This window comes from Coregonus clupeaformis, chromosome 26 (genome assembly GCF_020615455.1).
Source record: "Coregonus clupeaformis isolate EN_2021a chromosome 26, ASM2061545v1, whole genome shotgun sequence".
Lineage (NCBI taxonomy): Eukaryota > Metazoa > Chordata > Actinopteri > Salmoniformes > Salmonidae > Coregonus > Coregonus clupeaformis.
In genome coordinates this window covers 7,779,674-7,807,301 of record NC_059217.1, presented here as the reverse complement: position 1 = coordinate 7,807,301, position 27,628 = coordinate 7,779,674, and the positions used below count along the sequence as shown (strand labels likewise).

Sequence of the window (27,628 nt, the reverse complement as noted above, 5' to 3'; positions counted from 1 at the left end):
AATTCCTTTTTTAACCTGTCTCCTCCCCTTCATCTACATTGATTGAAGTGGATTTAACAAGTGACATCAATAAGGGATCATAGCTTTCACCTGGATTCACCTGGTCAGTCTATGTCATGGAAATAGCATGTTTTGTATACTCAGTGTAGATTACAGTGTGCATATCATACTGAGCGTGGGAGGGGAAGTATGAAGAGGGAGGGGAAGTATGAGTGTGTGTAAGGGCTGTGGACTTCTTGAAAGTGTGTGTTGAAGTGTGTGTCGTGGGCTCTTGAATAGTGCAGTGATGCATGGAGGCCCTACAGTAGGCCTATGTTCCCACCTGAGACCCAGATGTTCCAGAGAGAGAGGGTCTGACCGGACAGGAGAGGGATGGAGCTGGAGAATGTTTTACCTTTAAAATACACACAAATGTATTATTAAATGTCAACTAAGGAGTGTTACTATGTGAAAACTATAATATGTTGCACTGAAAATGTTTATTTTGTTAAATAATAAAGAATTGTGCAGAAAAACATCTGTGCATTGCTTCATCATCTTGTAATAAACATTTGAATACAGATGTAGGATATTCATTTGATCACCCAGGAAATGTAACACTTTTAGTGCATTTGAGGTTTGAAATGGTTTCTGAAGTTTTTAATTTCCACTTTGAAAATTCAGACTTGATTTTCCCTTACAAAAAATGTATCAATCTCAACGAAAATGTCCATTAATTATAATCCACATAATAATTCAGATTTCCTGTTGCTGCAGGGTTACTTTCCTGCTGTAGCAAACTGGCTCAAAATAAGATCCTACATCTGTATAAAATGTCCATTGTCAACACTAGATGATCTATCAGAACTAATGTGATATTGTCAACACAATGCAATGAGGTGTTTCATTGCTCAATAAAGACTGACAAAATCAACACTACAGTGATGTGATGTGTTATTCAGGAGTCATGAGTTTGAAGAGAGAGAGAGAAGGGAGGAGTAAGGGTTGGTGGAGAGAGGGAGCCAACAGGAAACGAGAAAATTAGAACCATATATCCCGTAAGTCAGTAACACATAACACATAGGCCTACCCTCCAGTGGATATTCTTAGGATTTGCTATCTCTACAGAGCAGAGAGGAAATTAAAAGACAGCCAAAAATAGAGGTTGTTTTAACAGGGGAGTCAGAGAGATGCAGGCAGGCAGACAGTCTTCAGAGTCAGAGAGGGCTTAGGGGATCTACAAGTCTTACAGAGTATGAAGTGTCTAAGGGGTTTAGCCTGAGGGACTGAATTACCCATTAGGAGGAATGTGTGTGTGTGTGTATCTTGTAAAAAATGTTTTTCAGGGGGCAGAATGCGCTTTCCAGAGCTCTCTCTTGTTCACACAAACTAACACCACATACTGTAACGGTACACACGCTTCAACACAATAGATATTACAGAGAGCCGTGAGATGACAGGGCTCCTCTATAAAGTGCCTCTCACCTAGTAAAGTCTCCGAAGCTCTAGCATCCATAGCTCCATCCATCTCTCCATCTCTCCATCTCTCGCAGTGTGAGCGGTTCACCTGGGTTTAAACAGGGTTTAGCCGCTGTCGGACGTGAGAGGGGTGAGCTCATAGACAGAGTGCAGACGTAAAGCAGCTGTCAGCATCAAAGAGCAGAGCTGACCTGTGTGTGAGTGTGTGTGAGCCAGCGGGAGACAGACAGACAACCTGAGAGGACCAAGACACAGACATGGCTCACTCAGAGCAGATAAGAGGGGGGGAGAGGGAGAGTGATAAAAGGGAGAGAAAGTGAGTGTGCTTTTGTGTGAGGGAAAGAGAGACAGCAAAATGGAGAGAAGATAGAAACGACGAAAGAGAAAGTGAAAAAGAGAGTGAGACAGAGAGCGTGGAGATCTTTTGTTGATGAGAGAGTGAAGAGGGTGAGACAGTGAGAAAGAGAGAGTTTTCTGTATTTACTCAGATCAGAGCTTATCAGAGTCCCTGGATCCCCTTCCTCTGGTAGCGGAACAGTAACAGCACAGGAAGAACACTCATGTCTCTCTAGGCACTGATTGCTAGTGCTGGGAGAACCGACTAACAGCTGCTCTCTCTCTCCTCCACCTGAGGGAGGTGCCGCTGAGGGCACAGCTGGAAGCAGCTACACCAATGATGCTGAAACAGATTGACCCCTGTCTGTCATTTCTAAGGAACAGTGTAATCGAGGAGATATTACTGTGGAATAGTGGGTTTGAATGAGTCACACTTTTACTGATATTGGTATATATCCCTGTCCTGAGGTCTGTGGGGAGCGATGGGGACGGGCGCTTAGATAAGCGTACATGCCTGTCCACCAGAACACTAAACAGACAGGCAGACAGAGAGAGGAACATACACTAACCAGCATGTCAACACACAGGATCAAACAAAACCTACAGCCACTCATCTCTTTCTCTCCTCCTCCATCTGTCCATCCACCAGCTGAGCCTGGTGAGATAACAGGGCTTTCCTCAGAGACACAGGGCAACAGTGGAGAGGGAAAGGCAGCAAAGAAGAAGGGAGGAAAAGAAGACGACATGAGGAAGAACGGGCTGTGTAGGACGGGAAAAGAGAAAAAGAGTGGAGAGACAAAAGAAGAGGGGAGAGAAAATTGGTCCAGTGAGGCATTGGAGGAGGAAGAGAGGGGAGCAGTAAGGGGTGGAGAGGAGAGGGGTAGTACTGGGAGGAAGAGAGGGGAGCAGTAAGGGTGGAGAGGAGAGGGGTAGTACTAGGAGGAAGAGAGGGGAGCAGTAAGGGTGGAGAGGAGAGGGGTAGTACTAGGAGGAAGAGAGGGGAGCAGTAAGGGGTGGAGAGGAGAGGGGTAGTACTAGGAGGAAGAGAGGGGAGCAGTAAGGGGTGGAGAGGAGAGGGGTAGTACTAGGAGGAAGAGAGGGGAGCAGTAAGGGGTGGAGAGGAGAGGGGTAGTACTAGGAGGAAGAGAGGGGTGTCAAACGTATGGAACAAATGTCTTTAAAGCTAATGAATGCTGTCTAGCTCTCCTCAGAAGTCCCAAAAGCAATGCTAATCATTTCATGCAATTCTTAATGTAATTGTAAGGGGTTAAGGAAAACAAGTCAATCACAGAGTAACTTGAGCCAAGTGAGAGATAACTAGTAGTGAGTAGTCGATAACAGAGCTGTAGGAGTGAGGGGGGAGAGAGAGAGGGGACAGTTTGGGGAGGAAAGCGGGTAGAGAGTGACAAGTCATCTCTCACCGCTGTTTGGAATCCGTAATGTAAACATGCTCTTCAGTAGCAGCCAGATACAACACAGATATACTGTAAAACACGGATCACTCTGGGAACAGGAGTACACAAAGACACATGCACACATCCAGTCACTAGTCTATTCCCATTAGCATTGAGACTCCTCAAACTCTCCCCCTCTCTGGCTCTCTGTACAGTAGGAGTGCTGCAGATGCATTAGTAGTTTCATATGACAGGATGACCCTCTATGTGGGTAGCTCTGGGGTTGAGGGGAGGGAAAGGCAGGGGGAAGTAGAGAGGGGGTCAGGGGGCACAGAGAGGACAGAGAGGGGAGACACACGGGGGAGTAGAGAGGACAGGAGGCCCAACAGGACCTCTCAACTAACCCTGTGTTAGAGGGTGACAGGGTGACAGGGTGACCCCAGCCTGCACTGATGCGTGTGCAGGGGACAGCGGGGCCAGGGGCTACTGTTACAGCAAGGGGTTCTATGGAGCCAGCGTGTGTCTGTATGTATGTATGTATGTATGTATGCATGTATGTATGCGTGTGTGTGTGTGTATGTATGCGTGTGTGTGTGTGTGTAAGCGAGTGAGTGTGTGGGTAGGAGGAGAGGAGAAGAAGAGGAGTGTCCTCTCCATCCTTGTGGTTATAATTGCTTATAACTAGCCTTTTATGATATGCATTTCCTGTCATAAACACACAGAGGAAGAATTCTGAGCTGAGGTTTAACACATTCCATAAAGCCGACGGTTGGTCTGGAGGTGTAAACAACATATTGGGCCTGGTCCAGAGATTAACCCCAGGTCGGGGTTAAAACCTAAAACGATATTTCAATGGTAGACCTTCAAAAAAAAAACAGGATCACTGTGGAGGAAGGGAACAGGCTGTTTATATTACTGATGACTACAGAAAAAGTGGAGTGGGCTGAGTGTGACACACACACACACAAAAACACAACGTGGCCTAACCTTCTGACCGGTCGTGTCCTGCAGTGGGGACCAGTTTAATTTCCGTTAATTAAAGCCTGGGGTTTCATGTCATCTGATGAACCAGAGAAGGCTAAACTATTGACTTCTCTGATCATCTCTGGTTAGGGGCCCTGTGTGTGTGTGTTTGTGTGTATAGAGGGGGTCGATGGGTTGATGAATGTTTTCCAATTAAAAATGCAGACTAATTTCGAGTTATTTCATAAATGCAGTGAAACTGGGGAAATAATCTTAACCAAGCCTAATCATCACCCATGCACCCTCACGCTCCACTTCCCCCTGTAACTAGCTCTCTGCTGCAGGGCCTAGGAGAGAGAGGGAGGAATGAACTGAGAGAGAGGATGGGAGGCAGAAAGAGAGCGAGAGAGTGAGAGAGAGGGAAAGGGAAAAGACAGAGAGAAGAAAAGAGAAAGAAAAAGACAGAAAGAGCGGATGGCCAGAGTGTATAAGAGAACCTTTTATGTCCCAGGACTGTTCCCGTCAGTGGAGAGAGAGGAGTGTTGCCGTGCCAACCTAAACAGCAGCATTGGGGAGGTCCGTCTTTCCCATCGCTCCCTACTTCCCCTCACACAGCCCATGGACAGGATGGAAAACAAACCCAACCAGTGTGTGTGTGTGTGTGTGTGTGTGTGTGTGTGTGTGTGTGTGTGTGTGTGTGTGTGTGTGTGTGTGTGTGTGTGTGTGTGTAAGACAGGGTGATATAAAGAGTGCAAGTCCAGTTAAATATACGTCCCTAAACCTTCCTGTCCTCCCCTTCACCACCATCATCACTTAGCTTACAGTAAGCCTCCATCATCATCATCATCATCACCCGTCCTGTACAGGCTACAACACCATCAAGGGACGGAGCCTGGACTGGAATTTCACACTCTCACTGTAAATACACACTCTTCTGTAACTAGAGCTGAGAATACACAAACACTGACATACACCAACTTATTATCCACACACACACGCTCTCACAAACAGACATACAGACAGAAAAGCATGAACCCCCATCTTAAGCTACATTTCAGTGTGGGGCAATAGAGGGGTGGATGACTGTGGGCCAAACCAAACCTTGATCTACCAGGGCTGACAGGAAAACTGACAGGGAATGAATGAGGATATGGTGTGTCTGCAGTATCCAACTGTGTGCAGTATGTACACAATAAGGAACATATGTACTGTATTAGAATTTGACACTGCGTTGTGTTCCTGACCCCATCACAGGTAGTGGTGTGTGTGTGACTTTGCTGTCAGTGACTCCTATGAGACATACAGACCTACACCTTATTACAGCATCAACCAAATGGAAGGCACAGTCAATGTAATAATACCCCCTAAATACACATAATCACATCTCGCTGAAAAAACACAAGACTCAAACTATTGGCCTCTACCTCTTGACTATTTGCCACAAACCCCTTCTCCTCTTCTTTCCTCCTGCCTCCCAACCGTCGCTCTCTCTCACACAAAAACACAAAGCCACAACTGAAAATGGGAAATTATCGAAGTCACTATTAAAAGTATTTCCAACCTACACACATCACACACTATTCATGTCTGGGATAGACAGAAAGGAACCAGCCAATCACCCACTGTGTCTCAAAAGTGCAATGAGGCTCATGTCCAATTACCATCTCGCTCTGATATTTACAGCTATGCTTTTAGCCAATCATCGTCTGCCTCCCACATGTGGTGTTGGATTCGGAACACTTGATTTCAGAGCTCATTTCCTAGTCTGAGCTCTAAGCGGAACCATTTTTACTGGCTAAACACCATTTCTCCCTTTAATTAAACCCATACTCTGACTTCACACACAGAACTCATACAGTACTCATTCACATTCATTACGCACGCACACGCACATGAACACACACGTTTAGGTTACACACACACTTCCCTTGAATTAAAACCACACAGATATTCTCTCATTCACACTCTCCAGGTGTGTTGCCAGTCTTTTTGTCCTCCTCCTCCTTAATCCCTTCTTTCACTAAGAGAGGTTGAGACTATGTCTATTCTCATGTTGAGGACATGGACCACGCCTCCACTTACTGTACCCCTCGATCACTACCAGCTGATGTTGGTAAACAACATCCCCTCATCCCAGCTGTTCCCGGGTTTGTTGCGTGTGTGTGTGTCATCTTAGAGAGGCCATTAGTGCAGACTCATTTTTGTCTCCAGGACGGGGATGCTCTGCTCTTTAATGTGTCCCTGAAGGGGGTTGGTAGGAGGTTCAGAGTGTGACTGAGACTGCTAGCCTGCCTTTAACCTGCTTTGTGTGTGTCTGTTTTGCTATTCACTCTGTTTGTGTGCTCACTCAATCCTCCTCCTGGTATTTCATCTGTTTGTTTGTTTGTGTGTGTGTGTATGTGTGTGTGTGCGTGCGTGTACAGTATGTGTTCATGTGTGTGTGTCTGCTAAGCCCAGGCTGTAGCCAAGGGGAACAGAGAAGGGGAATTTGTAAAAACATTGTTCTCATGGTATTTAGTGACCAGGTTTCACTCAGCGTCTGGTTTCCATTTGACTGCTTTAATTTGGGACAATGTTGCAATCAAGGTTGTTCTCTGCTGCTCGGACAAAGACGGCCCCCTGCCTCATATTGCACACAAACCATTTAATCTGTAACCATAAAAACTAAAGCTATGCACACATACAGTTGAAGTCGGAAGTTTACATACACTTAGGTTGGAGTCATTAAAACTTGTTTTTCAACCACTCCACAAATTTCTTGTTAACAAACTATAGTTTGGGCAAGTCGGTTAGGACATCTACTTTCTGCATGACACAAGCAATTTTTCCAACAATTGTTCACAGACAGATTACTTATAATTCACTGTATCACAATTCCAGTGGGTCAGAAGTTTACATACACTAAGTTGACTGTGCCTTTAAACATCTTGGGAAATTCCAGAAAAAGATGTCATGGCTTTAGAAGCTTCTGATAGGCTAATTGACATCATGTGAGTCCATTGGAGGTGTACCTGTGGATGTATTTTAAGGCCTACTTACAAACTCAGTGCCTCTTTGCTTGACATCATGGGAAAATCAAAAGAAATCAGCCAAGACCTCAGAAATGTTTTTATAGACCTCCACAAGTCTGGATCATTCTTGGGAGAAATTTCCAAACGCCTGAAGGTACCATGTTCATCTGTACAAACAATAGTATGCAAGTATAAACACCATGGGACCACGCAGCCGTCATACCGCTCAGGAAGGAGACGCGTTCTGTCTCCTAGAGATGAACGTACTTTGGGGCGACAAGTGCAAATCAATCCCAGAACAACAGCAAAGGACCTTGTGAAGATAATGGAGGAAACAGGTACAAAAGTATCTATATCCACAGTAAAACAAGTCCTATATCGACATAACCTGAAAGGCCGCTCAACAAGGAAGAAGCCACTGCTTATTCCAAAACCGCCATAAAAAAGCCAGACTACGGTTTGCAACTGTACATGGGGACAAAGATCGTACTTTTTGGAGAAATGTCCTCTGGTCTAATTAAACAAAAATAGAACTGTTTGGCCATAATGACCATCGTTATGTTTGGAGGAAAAAGGGGTAGGCTTGCAAGCCGAATAACACCATCCCAACCGTGAAGCACGGGGGTGGCAGCATCATGCTGTGGGGGTGATTTGCTGCAGGAGGGACTGGTGCGCTTCACAAAATACATGGCATCATGAGGAAGGAAAGTTATGTGTATATATTGAAGCAACATCTCAAGACATCAGACAGGAAGTTAAAGCTTGGTCGCAAATGGGTCTTCCAAATGGACAATGACCCCAAGCATACTTCCAAAGTTGTGGCAAAATGGCTTAAGAACAACAAAGTCAAGGTATTGGAGTGGCAATCACAAAGCCCTGACCTCAATCCTATAGAAAATGTGTGGGCAGAACTGAAAAAGCGTGTGCAAGTAAGGAGGCCTACAAACCTGACTCAGTTACACCAGCTCTGTCAGGAGGAATGGGCCAAAATTCACCCAACTTATTGTGGGAAGCTTGTGGAAGGCTACCCGAAATGTTTGACCCAAGTTAAACAATTTAAAGGCAATGCTACCAAATACTAATTGGGTGTATGTACATTTCTGACACACAGGGAATGTGATGAAAGAAATAAAAGCTGAAATAAATCATTCTCTCTACTATTATTCTGACATTTCACATTCTTAAAATAAAGTGGTGATCCTAACTGACCTAAAACAGGGAATTTTTCTAGGATTAAATGTCACGAATTGTGAAAAACTGAGTTTAAATGTATTTGGATAAGGTGTATGTAAACTTCCGACTTCAACTGTACACACACACACAGAACACACACATGTATGCAGGTCGCAGGTACGCGTGCACACACAAAAACGAACCCACACATGCACGCACCCACACACACACACACAGCTAAGAAAAAGGACTCTCTTTCTCAGACACACCTGGTGTGCATTGACAGGGTAATTTCTAGTGAAGTGTTTATAACAGAGAGTCAAGTTTTTAACATGAGCCACATCTCCGGGCCAGCGCCTGCCAGGAGGCCCCTCAGCCAAATAGGACAGGAAGAGAGAGAGCGAGCCCAGAATTCTTCATTAGCAGCTTTACAGTGAGAGGGAGAAAGAGATGGAGGGTGACAGAGAGAGAGAGCAGGGGAGAGAAGAGAAAAAGAGAGTGAGAAAATGAGAGAGCAACAAGTATAGAGGCATTTTAGAAAAACAGAGAGAGAGCTACCCAACCATGTCCATGTGTGTGAAAAAAAGGTTAAAATAATAAGCAGTGTATTATTTCAGGGTGTGTGCTAGTTTGAGAAGGTAAGAAGTCGGCCAAACTAAAAGCAGCTCTAATTATGAGCTATGTGGCTGGAGAGGACTGTGTGTGCAGCTTCAAGGTTAGAGAAACTCAAACTGGGGGAGGTCCACTGTGATCTGGAGGTACAGAGCTAATTCATCATCCGAGGAGCTGGCCACAAGCTCTGCTGCCACACCGAGACCAGTCCATACAGAGAGAACAGTTCAGGGGCGGACAGGGACAAGAATTCGGCCCTGGCATTTTATCCACACCAGCCCACATCACTGCACCGCCAACTAACCCCCCATGTGTGTATGGCCACCAGCCATACACACACACCCCATCCCCACACATACACATACACCCTGACCCTACACACCCTACCTAGACACAGGCAGTAGTGCTGGTACATAACATTGCAAGTACAGTACAGCGTTCCTCAACCCTTTCTGTACCCGCGTCTGGCGAGACATGGTCCTCCTCCTCTTTTTTAACCAACGCATGTTTAAAACAAATACAATATGTAAAAATCCCACTGGAGATACAACTCACCACTATAACCGTGCCTCTGCTCTAGACATTTTGTTTGCCTCCCTGGTGTGGTGTCATCCATCTCAGCATCTTCTTTCTTTCGCTCTGTGCTTCTTCTTGTTCTCTGTCTGCCTGTCTGTCTGTCTGTTTGTCTGTTTAAGCCAAGCTAACAACTTAGAGGCTATATTTAAGCAATAAGGCCCGAGGGGGTGTGGCTTATGCACGAAGCAATGCGGAGAGCCTGGATACAGCCCTTAGCCATGGTATATTGGCCATATACCACAAACCCCTGAGGTGCCTTATTGCTGTTATAAACTGGTTACCAACGTAATTAGAACAGTAAAAATTAATTTTTGGTCATACCTGAGGTATAAGGTCTGATATACCACAGCTTTCAGCCAATCAGTATTCAGGGCTCGAACCACCCAGTTTATAATGCAAATGAGTGCCTGTCATACGTGTTCCCCTGAATCAACACCTACCCTAAGTGTTAATTAATATTACAGGGCTCCAGACTAACATTTTCCCCTGGTGTCACTGGTGCCACTAACTTTTACAGTTGGTGGCACCAGCCCATGATTTGGTCGGACCCAAATCATGAGAAATCATCTTATAGTGCTTTATTAAGAAGTATAATAAATAGACTACTGAGGTATTCAAGAAATAAGTTGTTTCATCTAACACGTCCAAGCAGGAAAGCATGATTCAAGATATTTTGATGTACAACCTAATCCAGTGATGAATTTTGGGTTGACAATTAGACTATAGTTGCTATATTTTCCTGTCAAAATAGGACTCAGTATTTTTATTTTGTTCAATAGAGATGAATTACATACATCTTTATGTGCACTAACTAATATCATAGGCTAATTAATTTGGGGTTCAACACCTGAGGAAGTGGAAATTCAAAACACATTAACTAGATCGCTAACTCTAAATATAATACCCACCGCTAGTAGCCATGTATTCATCCAACAGTACATTGAATGTCCTGAAAAAAACTTTGCAGTCATAGGCTAATAGCCATGAGACCTATAGGCCTATGCCCTCACAATGTCTGGTGCACATTTCAAGCGGGCGCAGTTCCACATCTCAAAGCCATATCAAATCTCTTGGTTGTAAAATAATTGCTATTAAGGTGAATATTGAGAGCTGAGAAATACAAATTATACCTACAGAAAGCTGAGACACTCCTCTCTTCGACAGGGACAAGGGGACGAAGCTACCAAAGCTGTGTTTTTTCCCCACAATTGCATTTTGAATTGTTATACGAGCAGAACACATTTTTTCTCGAGTGCATGGGGAGAGAGGAGAGTGGCTCGCTCATCACAGCAGCAGGCCCCAGCAAGGGCACAGGCACAGGACAGACACTTTCATTACAGGAATCATGAGGATAATGCACATTACTGTTTGACCAAATCATGGTTTTAGCCGCCCATAAAATAGGATTTTTTGAGTGAGGTGACAATGTAGAATGTGCTCTTTCTACGTTTATAGGCATCCTTTTCGTTTTTTTACGATCAGTGATCTTGGCTGTCTAACTGATGACAGAGTTGGAGCAGGTCTCTTTGCTGATGCTGCGTTTGACTTTGAATGCGTGACCTCAGCTCAGCCTTTCAGAAAACCGGGCCAGCCGTTGCCCACTGATCAGCCAAAGGTTCATTATTTTTGTAAATTTTTTATTTTACCTTTATTTAACTAGGCAAGTCAGTTAAGAACAAATTCTTATTTACAATGACGGCCTACACCGGCCAAACCCGGACAACGCTGGGCCAATTGTGCGCCGCCCTATGGGACTCCCAATCACGGCCGGTTGTGATACAGCCTGGAATCGAACCAGGGGATCTGTAGTGATGCCTCAAGCACTGAGATGCAGTGCCTTAGACCGCTGCGCCACTCGGGAGCCCATTATAGATGTGTAACAGCGAAATTGCACAAAAATCTAAACCAAAAACATCTTAAAAGGCCCATGGGCCGCTGGCCATGTCACCTTTTCATTGTTTTATTTTTAGACATATTTTTTTGTGTGTGTGTCAATTTCGACCAGCCCACCCAACTAAAAAATTGTCCAGAACATCTGGCATTTGCCAGAATTGCCAAATGGCCAATCCGCCCCTAGACCAGTTCCAGAACAGCTCAGACCTTTAGATTGTAATATTTTCACAAAGTACAGTGCAAGTGGGCAGGGCCCAGCAAAGCTAAGATAGTACACAGGCACCAGGGGAGAGGTCAAAGGGTGCACACACACACACACACACACAGACACACAGACAGACCCTTGCTCACCCTGTGATTCTGCAGCAGGTTCCCACAGTCGCTCATTGTTTGTGTAGTCTGTTACCATGTGACCTGACAGGGTGTGTGTCTGAGTGTGTGTGTGTGAAGCGGGGAGAGAGATGGGGTGTGAAGTCTCTGACAGAGTCCTCCTGCCATCAGCAGCACAGAGATATAAACAACAAGCGCCTTCTCCATCTCTCTACTTACCATATGAACAGTTCAATAACTGGGGCATTCTGATATCAGTATAGACGGGTTGGCTGATAACGTCACGGATATGATGTGCGCACATTGTGGCCGGAAGCCACGTGTTGTTATGATTCTGAACAGTTAGATAGCTAGCAACAATGACAACAAGCTGGCATGAGGGGAATCGTAGGTGGCTCATTTTATCTTGTTCTTGATATCATGTCTTGTTATTAAGGTGTTTTGACTGATTTCATGTCAATGCTAATAATGGCAAAATAATCGCTAGCTAGCTGACCAACAACTGTAAAAATGTATTTGAGAGACAAGTGCTCATAGTGTACAGTGAGGGAAAAAAGTATTTGATCCCCTGCTGATTTTGTACGTTTGCCCACTGACAAAGAAATGATCAGTCAATCATTTTAATGGTAGGTTTATTTGAACAGTGAGAGACAGAATAACAACAAAAAAATCCAGAAAAACGAATGTAAAAAATGTTGCACATTGATTTGCATTTTAATGAGGGAAATAAGTATTTGACCCCCTCTCAATCAGAAAGATTTCTGGCTCCCAGGTGTCTTTTATACAGGTAACGAGCTGAGATTAGGAGCACACTCTTAAAGGGAGTGCTCCTAATCACAGTTTGTTACCTGTATAAAAGACACCTGTCCACAGAAGCAATCAATCAATCAGATTCCAAACTCTCCACCATGGCCAAGACCAAAGAGCTCTCCAAGGATGTCAGGGACCAGATTGTAGACCTACACAAGGCTGGAATGGGCTACAAGACCATCGCCAAGCAGCTTGGTGAGAAGGTGACAACAGTTGGTGCGATTATTCTCAAATGGAAGAAACACAAAATAACTGTCAATCTCCCTCGGCCTGGGGCTCCATGCAAGATCTCACCTCGTGGAGTTGCAATGATCATGAGAACGGTGAGGAATCAGCCCAGAACTACACGGGAGGATCTTGTCAATGATCTCAAGGCAGCTGGGACCATAGTCACCAAGAAAACAATTGGTAACACACTACGCCGTGAAGGACTGAAATCCTGCAGCGCCCTCAAGGTCCCCCTGCTCAAGAAAGCACATATACAGGCCCGTCTGAAGTTTGCCAATGAACATCTGAATGATTCGGAGGAGAACTGGGTGAAAGTGTTGTGGTCAGATGAGACCAAAATCGAGCTCTTTGGCATCAACTCAACTTGCCGTGTTTGGAGGAGGAGGAATGACCCCAAGAACACCATCCCCACTGTCAAACATGGAGGTGGAAATATTATGCTTTGGGGGTGTTTTTATGCTAAGGGAATAGGACAACTTCACCGCATCAAACGGACGATGGACGGGGCCATGTACCGTCAAATCTTGGGTGAGAACCTCCTTCCCTCAGCCAGGGCATTGAAAATGGGTCGTGGATGGGTATTCCAGCATGACAATGACCCAAAACACACGGCCAAGGCAACAAAGGAGTGGCTCAAGAAGAAGCGCATTAAGGTCCTGGAGTGGCCTAACCAGTCTCCAGACCTTAATCCCATAGAAAATCTGTGGAGGGAGCTGAAGGTTCGAGTGCCAAACGTCAGCCTCGAAACCTTAATGACTTGGAGAAGATCTGCAAAGAGGAGTGGGACAAAATCCCTCCTGAGATGTGTGCAAACCTGGTGGCCAACTACAAGAAACATCTGACCTCTGTGATTGCCAACCAGGGTTTTGCCACCAAGTACTAAGTCATGTTTTGCAGAGGGGTCAAATACTTATTTCCCTCATTAAAATGCAAATCAATTCATAACATTTTTGACATGCGTTTTTCTGGATTTTTTTGTTGTTATTCTGTCTCTCACTGTTCAAATAAACCTACCATTAAAATGATAGACTGATCATGTCTTTGTCAGTGGGCAAACGCACAAAATCAGCAGGGGATCAAATACTTTTTTCCCTCACTGTAAATGTATTTATGTTTTCAATAAACATTTGGAGATTAAATATGGTTTACATGTTGTTAACAATCTAAACCAACCCCGTCTGTTTTGTCCCATAGTCTATAATGTGGTGATATGTTGCATCTGGTTCACTTGAGTCTTATCAAGAGCATGGTGCAATTTTAGGTTCCAGTATTAGTGTTGGTGTGGTTGTGTTATGGTCGTATTACGGTACTAACCGGTGAGTTTCTGCAGCAGCGGGCTGAGCTCCGTCTCTCTGGTGATGACCAGGGTGAGTGCTCCAATCAGCTCCCTCTCCACCTTCTCCACATCTTCCTCCTCTTCATCGTCTGCAGGCTGGGCCTCTCCAGCCAGGGAGTACAGGTAGACCAGCAGCACCAGCAGCTCATCTGGACCACACTCATCCTCCCCCGACCGAGACCCTGAACTGGACTCTGAGCTGTACCCCTCCTCACCGCGAGGCTTCATCAGGGGCAGCAGCTGCCTTAGAACACCAGCAAAGTCAGAGTCTCCGAGAGCCTGCAACACACACAGGACACAAGACACATTTTAGAGATACGAAGTAGAAACTACAAACTGAGTAACACAAAACACATCAAATCACCACACACATTCAACAACTAGCAAGATAATGTAAATGATTGTCTAGAGCAGCATGTTTTTGCATTTTCTTATTTTATGACTATGAGTAATCCAGTTGTATGTAAATTCATTCTTGTTTACTTTTCTCCATTTTGCATTTCATTTTACCATGCAAATGTGTATTAGAAATCCCTGGCCTGTTCATTTGCATGCATGCACAGACTACAGAGCGCGTGTTTCTGTACTGTTTAGGAGCAGTGACCTGTTTCTCTGTGTTGTTGTGAGTGAGTTTGCTCCCATGCTGGTTCTGCCTGTCCTGGCCCACGTGATGTGGACCACAGCCTCTTATGAAGCACAATACACAGTCTAACTGCCAGACTAAGATCATACACACAGGTGTGTGTCTTGTACAAAAGAGTGAGAAAGAGAAAGAGAGAAAGAGAGAGAGAGAGATAGAGAGAGAGAGAGAGATGAGAGAGAGAGAGAGAGAGAGAGAGAGAGAGAGAGAGAGAGAGTGTGAGATAGAGAGAGAGAGCGAGAGTGTGAGATAGAGAGTGTGAGAGAGAGAGAGAGAGAGAGAGAGAGAGAGAGAGAGAGAGAGAGAGAGAGAGAGAGAGTGTGGAGAGATAGAGAGAGAGAGAGAGAGAGTGTGAGATAGAGAGAGAGAGCGAGAGTGTGAGATAGAGAGAGAGAGCGAGAGTGTGAGAGAGAGAGAGAGAGAGAGAGAGAGAGAGAGAGAGAGAGAGAGAGAGAGAGAGAGAGAGAGAGAGAGAGAGAGAGAGAGAGAGAGAAGGAAAGAACATGAGAAAGAGCGAAAGAGTGAGAGAAATCAGATATAGCTGCAGTCGGTTGCCTCTGTGTATAGATTTTTTATTGAGTGCGTTGTGTGTTAAGACCTCAATGTTCCTCCCACCAAGACAAACAGACTCTCTCTCTACCCTGGTCCAAACTCTGAGCCCTGGTCTGGTCCACTGAGGGGATCCAGTGTCCGACCCATCAAATCAAATCATTACAACCATCCTCTAGGCCAGGGAGCGGCGAATCAGACACAACACTCTCTGGACCAGCAATAGTACTGAACTGATTGTCTGTGAGAGTGTGTGTGTGTGTGAGTGTGAATCCAGATCTGGTCTTACTCCGTGAACAATGATCCAATGAACAGGTGAGAACCACTGTCTTAAAGTGCTTGATATCTATCCAGGAGATCTCATTTTTAAAGTACTTGAGATGTATGACTGTAGTGTGTGTCAGAGCTCCAGAGTCTCCTGTTCTCTTCCAGCTAGTCCTCAGCCCCAGCCAACCACCGCCCCCAGGGGGTATTCAAACACACAAACCAAATCACAGAACACATTTTTCACCTTAAACATTGTGATATCAAATACCTCTCCGAGCCACACTCCAAAATATTTGCCAGACAATGCTTAGGCTCTTTCCCTTTCCAGAGAGAAGTAAAGAGGTTTCAGGGTTTCATGGTAAGATGAGCAGAGTAAATACCTTATCTCTGTCATCACTCTCTACTCTCAGCAGAGAAACCATGGATCTCCTACTGCTCAGTCAGTCCACACATGTCCAGGAGCTCATCTGTACTGTACCCTCCAGACAGTGTAGTCAGCATCAACCACAGGAGGCTGAGAATGGCTTGGCCTGGTTCTAGAAGCAGGTGAAGTGGAGGGAAATGGGCTCTATGGCCCCCTGGAGTTTTTCCACATGAGCTGACCAGGAAAAACTCCTCAACCTACTCATAAAAGAGCTCTCCATGACATTAACTCTGACCTGTAATCATGAGATCTGTGGAAGGTACAGTACAGATGAGCTCCTGGACATGTGTGGACTGACTGAGCAGTAGGAGATCCATGGTTTCTCTGCTGAGAGTAGAGAGTGATGACAGAGAGAAGGTGTTTACACTGCTCATCTGTGGAAGGTTCAACTATACAAAGTCTCCATCTTTCCTAATTCCGTTCTCACTCCCCCATCCTGTTTCTGTTGTTTTACCTCCCACTTCTGACTTTCACTGGACCTTTTGCTTCTTCTCAATCCCATGTTCACTCTTACTCTTATTTTTTCCATCCATCTCCCCACTCACTCTCTTTCTTGATCCTTTGAGCTTTTTGTCTTCAGAAGACATATAAAAAGCTGTTGTCAGCTGGTTGCTGGTGCCAGGACAGGACATGGAGGTCCTCGTATGGAGCTTGTGTGTGACACACACACATAAAAAACACCACAGCTAATCTCTACAATGCTTGGAAGTCAATCACTGCACTACGGTTCACACTGTACATGGTACAGTACCACTCTTACAACAGAACAGAGAGGACAATGAAAGAGGTTTACAGATAGCTTCATAGTCCATACTATGGCTCGTTACACCATGGCAATGGCTCTGACAGACTCTCAGCGCCAAGCCAAGGTGTAATACCAGAGTGACATCCCTAAACTAGACCCAGACATCCCTGCCCCTGTACCCCCCTCCCCTCTGACCGAGCCCTTCCCCTCAGCCTGAGTGTCACTATAAAAGTCGCCACATGACAGGCTCTAAAAGTATGCTGCTAAATCCATGTAAAGTTTTAGGTCCAGTCTGTAAAAAGAGATGTATTTTAGTGGCTGTAGTGAGGGCAGCCCCATACCAGACCATTACAGCAGTAATAACAGGAAGCTGTAGCCTGCTCGCTAAACGCTAACATTATTATTACACACCATTACTGGATCTACTGGTCCTGTCGCCATGCCCTAAATGCCATCATTACACACAATTACAGAATAACCACGTAAATACTCTGTCAAAACAATGGTAATATTAGGGCGCGCAATTACTGAAATAATGCCATTACTTTATATTACTACTTGTTATCATGACATACTATTTCCATTGAAAGAAAAATTAAACTATCTAAGAACACACTCTTAGAAAAAAAGGTGCTATCTAGAACCTAAAAGGGTTATTTCAAATCAAATCAAATCAAATCAAATCAAATTTTATTGGTCACATGCGCCGAATACAACAAGTGCAGACATTACAGTGAAATGCTTACTTACAGCCCTTAACCAACAGTGCGTTTATTTTAAACAAAAAAAGTAAGAATAAAACAACAACAAAAAAAAAGTGTTGAGAAAAACAAAGAGCAGAAGTAAAATAAAGTGACAGTAGGGAGGCTATATATACAGGGGGGTAACTGTGCAGAGTCAATGTGCGGGGGCACCGGCTAGTTGAGGTAGTTGAGGTAATATGTACATGTGGGTAGAGTTAAAGTGACTATGCATAAATACTTAACAGAGTAGCAGCAGCGTAAAAAGGATGGGGTGGGGGGGCAGTGCAAATAGTCCGGGTAGCCATGATTAGCTGTTCAGGAGTCTTATGGCTTGTGGGTAGAAGCTGTTGAGAAGTCTTTTGGACCTAGACTTGGCACTTTGGCTGTTCCCATAGGAGAACCCTTTGAAGTACCCTTGTTGGTTCCAGATAGAACCCTTTTGGTTCCAAGTAGAAACGTTTTGGGATCCATGTAGAACCTTTTCGACAGAGGATTCTACATGGAACCCAAAATGGTTCTACCTGGAAGCAAAAAGGGTTTTCCCTGGAACCAAAAAGGGTTCTCCTATGGGGACAGCCGAAAAACCCTTTCTGAAGCCTTTTTTCTAAGAGTGTATGCTCTGATAACATGTTCAGAGCTGATCGCCTCACAGTGACGAGAGACAGAAGCATCATGAACTCCCTGATAGATAGGGGACTTAACTGCTTGGCAATCTGCAACAATCAAACACTCTCTCTGGTCTGGTGCTGTCAGTTCAGTTAGTGATTGACAGACTAGTGTTTGGCAGTTCCATCCATCCTGGGGTTCATAAAGCCTCCATCTCACCCATTCACAGGGCTGGGGCCAAACCCCGCCCCTGGCCAGCGCAGTGCAGCCAGCCCGAACAGGAAACCAACTCCAGATGCAGCCCCTAGAGGAAGGTGAGTGTTTCAGATGGAGCTGAGCTAACCAGAACCAGGCCCAGGCTCCGAACACTCACTGCTGCACAATGAACCTTTTTCTGGGCCCAGGGGCAGAGAGAGGGAGAGAGAGGGGGAGGAGAAAGAGGACGGAGGGGGAGGCAGGGCGGAATATTGAAGGGGGGAGGGGACAGGTCGGAGAGTTTCAGAGCAGGACGCTCTACACTGGTCTAGAGTCACTTTTCATTGGATGACTGACAGCTTACCTTTACTATGGCTACGAGGATGAAAAACTATTTTGAATTTGACTGAAGCAGACACGCACGCACACACGACGGGCTCACACAACAATTTTCATTCACAAACTCACACCAGACATACGCAGCTGGAAGAGAGACAGGCAACTCGCTGACATCATAAAGCATAAATATTGAGGTGAAGAGAGGAGACAATGATTAAGTTCTCTGAGCTAAATTACAGCGAGCATGGTTTGCTTTTTATTGATTTGTTGGAGAAGAAATGGAAAAACACAAATCAACTGCAGCCACACTCCAAAGAGTGGCAGAGCTTTGAACATGTAAATAACCCAAAAATCTGACACACACACACACACACACACACACTCTGCACACTGTGACCCACAGTGACAACCATGATGAATTCTAGCCTGGTTCACCGGAATCTCTCTGTTTATTAGAAGACATTTCTGTTAAGTCCTGTCGGAAATGGAAAACTAAAGTTGATCTCTTTGTCTCTTTTTAGGGCCATAGCTCGGTGCTGTATGAGAGGTGTGGATATCAAACAGTCTTTAAAGAGGAGAGCGGAAATAAGACTATAAACACTGTGACCACTGGCACTGTACACACTCATAATGTAGATGAAATGAGAAAGAATGGTTGAGAAACAGGTCACAACTCTTACCTATACACAGTAGTTCTAGTGTGTGTGTGTGTGTGTGTGTGTGTGTGTGTGTGTGTGTGTGTGTCTGTACTGAAGTGCACAAACAGGTCATTGCTTTCTATCTCAGACACTCATTTGCATTCGGCCATTCTGCTATTAATATAAAACCAAGAGGGAGATAAGAGAAGCGAGCAGAGAAGGGAAATGGAATTGGATTTGCATTAGAATAGCTCCACTCATACATACATAGACAATAAAGGAAATGCACCATAGACATAAGCGCAGTCCCTTTGCCTATACGCTCTGCAGCATCCTTATTCAACTCTTTGCATTCAACTCTTTCCATCTGTGTTTCTAAACACAGGCTTGCTGTTTTTCCATTTTACAGCACACAGGCCACCACTAATCCAGATTGTATTGTCTTTTAACTACTCACGCTCTCTCAATTAGTAAGATAACTAGGGTTGAGACAGTGAGCCGTCTATCAGTAAATCTCCTTAACATGTTAAACATGTCCTACTCCACTGGCTCTTTACAGCACCTAAAATGGCCTCTTCTGAGAGGATCAAAGGCTCTGCTCTAAAGCAGACAGTCAGTCAGTCACTGTGCTGACTGTCCCCCATGGTCAGACTCTGGGACAGGCTCACAAACAACACACACTATACAATATGACCTGGTAAAGAGACTCAAAATGGACATGGCATAGGATATCACTATCAAAATTAGCAAGAAAAGAGTGAGAGAAAAAAAAAAGTATCATGAAAAAATCGAGTGAGGGAAAAAGGGAGATGGATAGGAAAATAAAAAGAAAGATGAAGAAAAATATGTTGAGAGATAAGTGGATATGGAGAGACAGATTGTTGGATACATATGCACTTAGAAAGAAAGAAAAAGAGAGAGATGGAGTGATAGGGACTCCAGAAGGGGGATGGAAAAGTCTTAAAGGTAAGGTGAAGCCTGCTTGGGCCCATTAGCCTGTTGCCTGTTACATTTATAGAAACATGGGGCCCTAAATCTTCCCCTTTAAATGAGGCCTGCATTTCCAAACAATAGTGTGTGTTGAGACCAGGCCATTTCCGCCCAGCTGTCCTGGACACACTCCTCGGCCAGGGACTCATTCAGAGTTAGACTAGGGGCAGAGAGGCAGGGACAGACCACCTCCATCAACCCCACTGAGGGAAGGACACACATCAACTGTCTGCCAATCAACAGCTATCTCTGCCAATCTCTCGCTCTTTCAGACTCTTTCCCCATCTGTCTGCCAATCTCTCGCTCATTCAGAATCTATCCCCATCTGTCTGCCAATCTCTCGCTCTTTCAGAATCTATCCCCATCTCTCTGCCAATCTCTCGCTCTTTCAGAATCTATCCCCATCTCTCAGCCAATCTCTCGCTCTTTCAGAATCTATCCCCATCTCTCAGCCAATCTCTCGCTCTTTCAGAATCTATCCCCATCTCTCAGCCAATCTGTCGCTCTTTCAGAATCTATCCCCATCTCTCAGCCAATCTCTCGCTCTTTCAGAATCTATCCCCATCTCTCAGCCAATCTCTCGCTCTTTCAGAATCTATCCCCATCTCTCAGCCAATCTCTCGCTCTTTCAGAATCTATCCCCATCTCTCAGCCAATCTCTCGCTCTTTCAGAATCTATCCCCATCTCTCAGCCAATCTCTCGCTCTTTCAGAATCTATCCCCATCTCTCTGACAATATCTCGCTCTTTCAGAATCTCTCTCTCTCTCTTTCAGAATCTCTCTCTTTCAGAATCTATCCCCATCTCTCTTTCTGCTTGCCTGTCTGTCTTTTAGAATCCATCCCAATCTCTCCCTCTGTCTGTCTGTCTGTCTTTCAGAATCTCTCTCTCTGTCTCTCTGTCTGTCTTTCAGAATCTCTCTCTGTCTGTCTGTCTGTCTGTCTGTCTGTCTGTCTGTCTGTCTGTCTTACATAATCTCTCTCTCTCTGTCTGTCGGTCTGTCTGTCTTCCAGAATCTCTCTCTCTCTGTCTGTCGGTCTGTCTGTCTTCCAGAATCTCTCTCTCTCTGTCAGTCTGGCTGTCTGTCTGTCAGAATCTTTCTCTGTCCATCCATCTGTCTTTCAGAATCTCTCTCTCTCTCTCAGTCTGTCTTTCAGAATCTCTCTCTCTCTCTCTGTCTGTCTGTCTGTCTGTCTGGCTGTCTGTCTGTCTGTCTGTCTGTCTGTCTGTCTGTCTTTCAGAATCTCTCTCTGTCTGTATGTCTTTCCAAATCTCTCTCTCTGTGTCTGTCTGGCTGTCTGTCTTTCAGAATCTCTCTCTCTGTCTGTCTTTCAGAATCTCTCGCTGTCTGTCTTTCAGAATCTCTCTCTCTGTCTGTCTGTCTGTCTGTCTGTCTTTCAGATTCTCTGTCTGTCTGTCTGTCAGAATCTCTCTCTGTATGTCTGTCTTTCAGAATCTCTCGCTCTGTTTTTCAGAATCTGTCTCTCTCTGTCTGTCTGTCTTTCAGAATCTCTCTCTTTCTGTCTGTCTATCTGTATTCCAGAATCTGTCTGTCTGTCTGTCTGTCTGTCTGTCTGTCTGTCTGTCAGATTCTCTGTCTGTCGGTCTGTCAGAATCTCTCTCTGTATGTCTGTCTTTCAGAATCTCTCGCTCTGTCTTTCAGAATCTGTCTCTCTCTGTCTGTCTGTCTTTCAGAATCTCTCTCTTTCTGTCTGTCTATCTGTATTCCAGAATCTGTCTGTCTGTCTGTCTGTCTGTCTGTCTGTCTTTCAGAATCTCTCTCTCTGTCTGTCTTTCAGAATCTCTCTCCTCTCTCTGGCTGTCTGTCTGTGTATGTCTTTCAGAATCTCTGTCTCTGTCTGGCTGTCCGTCTGTCTTTCAGAATCTCTCTCTCAATGTCTGTCTTTCAGAATCTCTCTCTCTTTCTGTCTTTCAGAATCTCTCAATCTCTCTGTGTCTGTCTGTCTGTCTGTCTGTCTGTCTTTTAGAATCTCACTCTCTCTGTATGTCTGTCTGTCTTTCAGAATCTCTCTGTCTGTTATTCAGAATCTCTCTCTCTGTCTGTCTGTCTTTTAGAATCTCACTCTCTGTATGTCTGTCTGTCTTTCAGAATCTCTCTCTCAATGTCTGTCTTTCAGAATCTCTCTCTCTATCTGTCTTTCAGAATCTCTCAATATCTCCGTCTGTCTGTCTGTCTTTCAGAATCTCGCTCTCACTCCGTCTTTCTGTCTGTCTTTCAGAATCACTCTCTCAATGTCTGTCTTTCAGAATCTCCCTCTCTCTGTCTGTCTGTCTGCCTGTCTTTCAGAATCGCTCTCTGTCTGTCTTTCAGAATCTCTCTCTCTGTCAGTCTGGCTGTCTGTCTGTCAGAATCTCTCTCTGTCCATCCATCTGTCTTTCAGAATCTGTCTCTCTCTCTCAGTCTGTCTTTCAGAATCTCTGTCTGTCTGTCTGTCTGTCTGTCTGTCTGTCTTTCCAAATCTCTCTCTCTGTGTCTGTCTGGCTGTCTGTCTTTCAGAATCACCCGCTCTGTCTGTCTGTCTTTCAGAATCTCTCTCTCTGTCTGTCTGTCTTTCAGAATCTCTCTCTCTGTCTGTCTTTCAGAATCTCTCACTGTCTGTCTTTCAGAATCTCTCTCTCTGTCTGTCTGTCTGTCTGTCTGTCTGTCTTTCAGAATCTCTGTCTGTCGGTCTGTCTGTCTGTCTGTCAGAATCTCTCTCTGTATGTCTGTCTTTCAGAATCTCTCGCTCTGTCTTTCAGAATCTGTCTCTCTCTGTCTGTCTGTCTTTCAGAATCTCTCTCTTTCTGTCTGTCTATCTGTATTCCAGAATCTCTCTCTCTGTCTGTCTGTCTGTCTGTCTGTCTTTCAGAATCTCTCTCCTCTCTCTGGCTGTCTGTCTGTGTATGTCTTTCAGAATCTCTGTCTCTGTCTGGCTGTCCGTCTGTCTTTCAGAATCTCTCTCTCTCTCTCGCTGTCTGGCTGTCCGTCTGTCTTTCAGAATCTCTCTCTCTCTCTCTCTCTGTCTGTCTATCTGTCTTTTAGAATCTCACTCTCTCTGTATGTCTGTCTGTCTTTCAGAATCTCTCTGTCTGTCTGTCTGTCTTTCAGAATCTCTCTCTCTGTCTGTCTTTCAGAATCTCTCGCTGTCTGTCTTTCAGAATCTCTCTCTCTGTCTGTCTGTCTGTCTTTCAGAATCTCTGTCTGTCGGTCTGTCTGTCTGTCTGTCAGAATCTCTCTCTGTATGTCTGTCTTTCAGAATCTCTGTCTCTGTCTTTCAGAATCTGTCTCTCTCTGTCTGTCTGTCTTTCAGAATCTCTCTCTTTCTGACTGTCTATCTGTATTCCAGAATCTCTCTCTCTGTCTGTCTGTCTGTCTTTCAGAATCTCTCTCCTCTCTCTGGCTGTCTGTCTGTGTATGTATTTCAGAATCTCTGTCTCTGTCTGGCTGTCCGTCTGTCTTTCAGAATCTCTCTCTCTCTCGCTGTCTGGCTGTCCGTCAGTCTTTCAGAATCTCTCTCTGTCTGTCAGTCTTTCAAAATCTCTCTCTCTCTCTCTCTGTCTGTCTATCTGTCTTTTAGAATCTCACTCTCTCTGTATGTCTGTCTGTCTTTCAGAATCTCTCTGTCTGTCTTTCAGAATCTCTCTCTCAATGTCTGTCTTTCAGAATCTCTCTCTCTTTCTGTCTTTCAGAATCTCTCAATCTCTCTCTCTCTCTCTCTGTCTGTCTGTCTGTCTGTCTGTCTGTCTGTCTGTCTGTCTGTCTGTCTGTCTGTCTTTCAGAATCTCTCTCTCTCTCTGTCTGGCTGTCCGTCTGTCTTTCAGAATCTCTCTCTCTCTGTCTGTCTGTCTGTCTGTCTGTCTGTCTGTCTGTCTGTCTGTCTTTTAGAATCTCACTCTCTCTGTATGTTTGTCTGTCTTTCAGAATCTGTCTGTCTTTCAGAATCTCTCTCTCATTGTCTGTCTTTCAGAATCCCTCTCTCATTGTCTGTCTTTCAGAATCTCTCTCTCTTTCTGTCTTTCAGAATCTCTCAATCTCTCCGTCTGTCTGTCTTTCAGAATCTCTCTCTCTCCGTCTTTCTGTCTGTCTTTCAGAGTTTCTCTCTCAATGTCTGTCTTTCAGAATTTCTCTCTCAATGTCTGTCTTTCAGAATCTCTCTCTCTCTCTCTCTCTCTCTCTTTCAGAATCTCTCTCTGTCTGTCTTTCAGAATTTCTCAATCTCTCTGTCTATCTGTCTGTCTTTCAGAATATCTCTCTCTCTCTCCGTCTTTCTGTCTGTCTTTCAGAATCCCTCTCTCTCTCTGTCTGTCTGTCTGTCTTTCAGAATCTCTGTCTGTCTGTCTGTCTGTCTGTCTGTCTGTCTTTCAGAATCTCTGTCTCTGTCTTTCTTTCTGTCTGTGTCTGTCCATCTGTCTTTCAGAATCTCTCTCTGTCTGTCTGTCTTTTAGAATCTCTCTCTCTCTCTCTGTCTGTCTGTCTGTCTGTCTGTCTGTCTGTCTGTCTGTCTGTCTGTCTGTCTGTCTGTCTGTCTGTCTGTCTGTCTGTCTGTCTGTCTGTCTGTCTGTCTGTCTGTCTGTCTGTCTGTCTGTCTGTCTGTCCGTCTGTCTGTCTTTCAGAATATCTCTCTCTCTCTCTCTCTCTCTCTGTCTGTCTGTCTGTCTTTCAGAATCTCTCTCTGTCTTTCAGAATTTCTCAATCTCTCTGTCTATCTGTCTGTCTTTCAGAATCTCGCTCTCTCTCCGTCTTTCTGTCTGTCTTTCAGAATCTCTGTCTGTCTGTCTGTCTTTCAGAATCTCTCTCTCTCTCTCTGTCTTTCAGAATTTCTCAATCTCTCTGTCTATCTGTCTGTCTTTCAGAATCTCTCTCTCTCTCCGTCTTTCTGTCTGTCTTTCAGAATCTCTGTCTGTCTGTCTTTCAGAATCTCTCTCTCTGTCTGTCTTTCATAATCTCTCTCTCTGTCTTTCTTTCTGTCTGTGTCTGTCCATCTGTCTTTCAGAATATGTATGTCTGTCTGTCTTTCATAATCTCTCCCTCTCAATGTCAGTCTTTCAGAATCTCTCTCTGTCTGTCTGTCTTTCAGAATATCTCTGTCTGTTTGTCTGTTTGTCTCCTGAGTGGCGCAGTGGTCTAAGGCACTGCATCGCAGTGCTAACTGTGCCACTAGAGATCCTGGTTCGAATCCAGGCTCTGTCGCAGCCGGCCGCGACCGGGAGACTCATGGGCGGCGCACAATTCGTCCAGGGTAGGGGAGGGAATGGCCGGCAGGGATGTACCTCAGTTGATAGAGCATGGCGTTTGCAATGGCAGGGTTGTGGGTTTGATTCCCACGGGGGGCCAGTATAAATATGTATTCACTAACTGTAAGTCGCTCTGGATAAGAGCGTCTGCTAAATGACTAAAATGTAAATGTAATGTCTGTCTTTCAGAATCTCTCTCGCTATGTCTGTCTTTCAGAATCTCTCTGTCTTTCAGAATCTCTCAATCTCTCTGTCTGTCTGTCTTTCAGAATCTCTCTCCGTCTTTCAGAATCTCTCTCTCTCTCTCTGTCTGGCTGTCTGTCTTTCAGAATCTCTCTCTGTCTGGCTGTCTGTCCTTCAGAATCTCTCTCTCTCTCTCTGTCTGGCTGTCTGGCATTCAGAATCTCTCTCTCTGTCTGTCTTTCAGAATCTCTCTCTCTGTCGGTCTTTCAAACTCTCTGTCTGTCTTTTAGAATCTCACTCTCTCTGTATGTCTGTCGGTCTTTCAGAAACTCTGTCTGTCTTTCAGAATCTCTCTCTCTCTCTGTCTGTCTTTCAGAATCTCTGTCTGTCTGTCTGTCTGTCTGTCTGTCTGTCTGTCTGTCTGTCTGTCTGTCTGTCTGTCTGTCTGTCTGTCTGTCTTTCAGAATATCTCTCTCTCTCGCTCTATGTTCAGAGGCTGTAATTTAGTGGAGACTGTGTATACAGGACACAAACACAAACACAGACACATGCGACACACAGCCGCCACGCTCCACCATGTCACCGCCGTCAGCCACACACTGCTCACTGTGGCCGCACTCAGACCTCAGACGGCCAGGCACACAACACACACTATCACATATCAAACACACTTTGTATCACATATAACACACACAACCCCTCAAACCCAGAAGACACTAAACTCCATATTCTAATCTACTGCACAGTTCTCTATTGCTCTATAATCCATATGCCAATTTTTTTTTAGTTTATGTCATGAACTTCCAGTTCAATAACCTCAAGTTCTACATGTAAACGTCCAACTGTTTGGAGACAGGGGGGAATTGGTGAAGCTGTTTTCGCAACATCGGCTGCAACACATTATGGCGTAATTCACCAGATGAGAGTTTCTATTCAGCCGCAAATCCCTGGGCACTTTTCTCATACGGGGAGAGAGAGAGATTCTGAATCACTCACACACAGATACACATAATTCTGGTACACATAATTCTGGTAAAGCCAAGGATTACAGTACCTAACACCCAGTCCTCATTTATTCTGGTGGTGCCAGCAGAGCGGAAACTTCCTGATGCAAAAATACACTTTCTGGACTAAGTGTGTAGCCTACCCACTGAGATTCAGAGCAAAAAAACGCACTCTCTCCTATTCATCTCTCCTTCAGTTGCTCTCTCTCCCTCATTATACAGTTAAGTCATTTAGGGGACACTTCTCCAGAGAAACAATTCAAATAACAACAGAACATTTATTTTTCTCAAAGTGAGAAAAAGTGTAGTGTTTAAAAGAGTTAAACTAGCTCATGTGATTCCAGTTTCAGTGTCTAACACATTGGGAAAGGGGGAGAGAGGTGAGTGGAGAAGAGGGAGGGAGCAGTGAATAACTATGAGTGTGAACAGTACAAAGGAGGGGAGGGACGGCTTTTTCACAATAAGAGTTGTGCCTTCATTCACTTTGAATCTGAATGAGAGCGAGTGTGTGTGTTTGAGAGCGAGTGTGTGAGATAACTAGTGTGTTTAAGAGAGAGAAAAAAACATGTATGCATGGGCGGGTGTATGAGTGTGTGAGTGGTCAAGAGAGAAAATGTGTGTGTGCGTATGGATGCGAGAACCTCTCAGTTGTTGACTGTTTGTTCTCAGTTCTTGACTGCTTGTCTGTCCAGACAGTTCTATATTGAGCCAGTGGGGGTCAGTATTGCACCATGCATGAGCTCCATCAGTGGGTCGCATCACTCTAACCAGGGTAGGGGAGAGGAGAGGAGAGGAGAGGAGGAAGTCTTTATTAGTCAGGGACCATATCATTTGAATGATAGTATATTTTTGGACTATTAGCTGTGTGTGTTTTGTGTGTGTCGTTGCTTTGCGACTGCACATTCTGCACTGTTGACTTCAACGGTATGTCATAGCTATGGATATTCATTC

The 27,628-nt window shown here is 44.8% G+C and overlaps 1 protein-coding gene across 1 annotated transcript in view; it reads right to left on the bottom strand.

Moving 5' to 3' along the window:
- Nucleotides 1–27,628, bottom strand: part of LOC121540161 (sec1 family domain-containing protein 2) — a 163,210-nt gene that overhangs the window by 76,535 nt on the left and 59,047 nt on the right. The window contains exon 5 of the mRNA XM_041848805.1: nt 14,099–14,399. Coding sequence (XP_041704739.1) covers nt 14,099–14,399 — 301 coding nt within the window. The remainder of the gene's footprint in view (nt 1–14,098; nt 14,400–27,628) is intronic.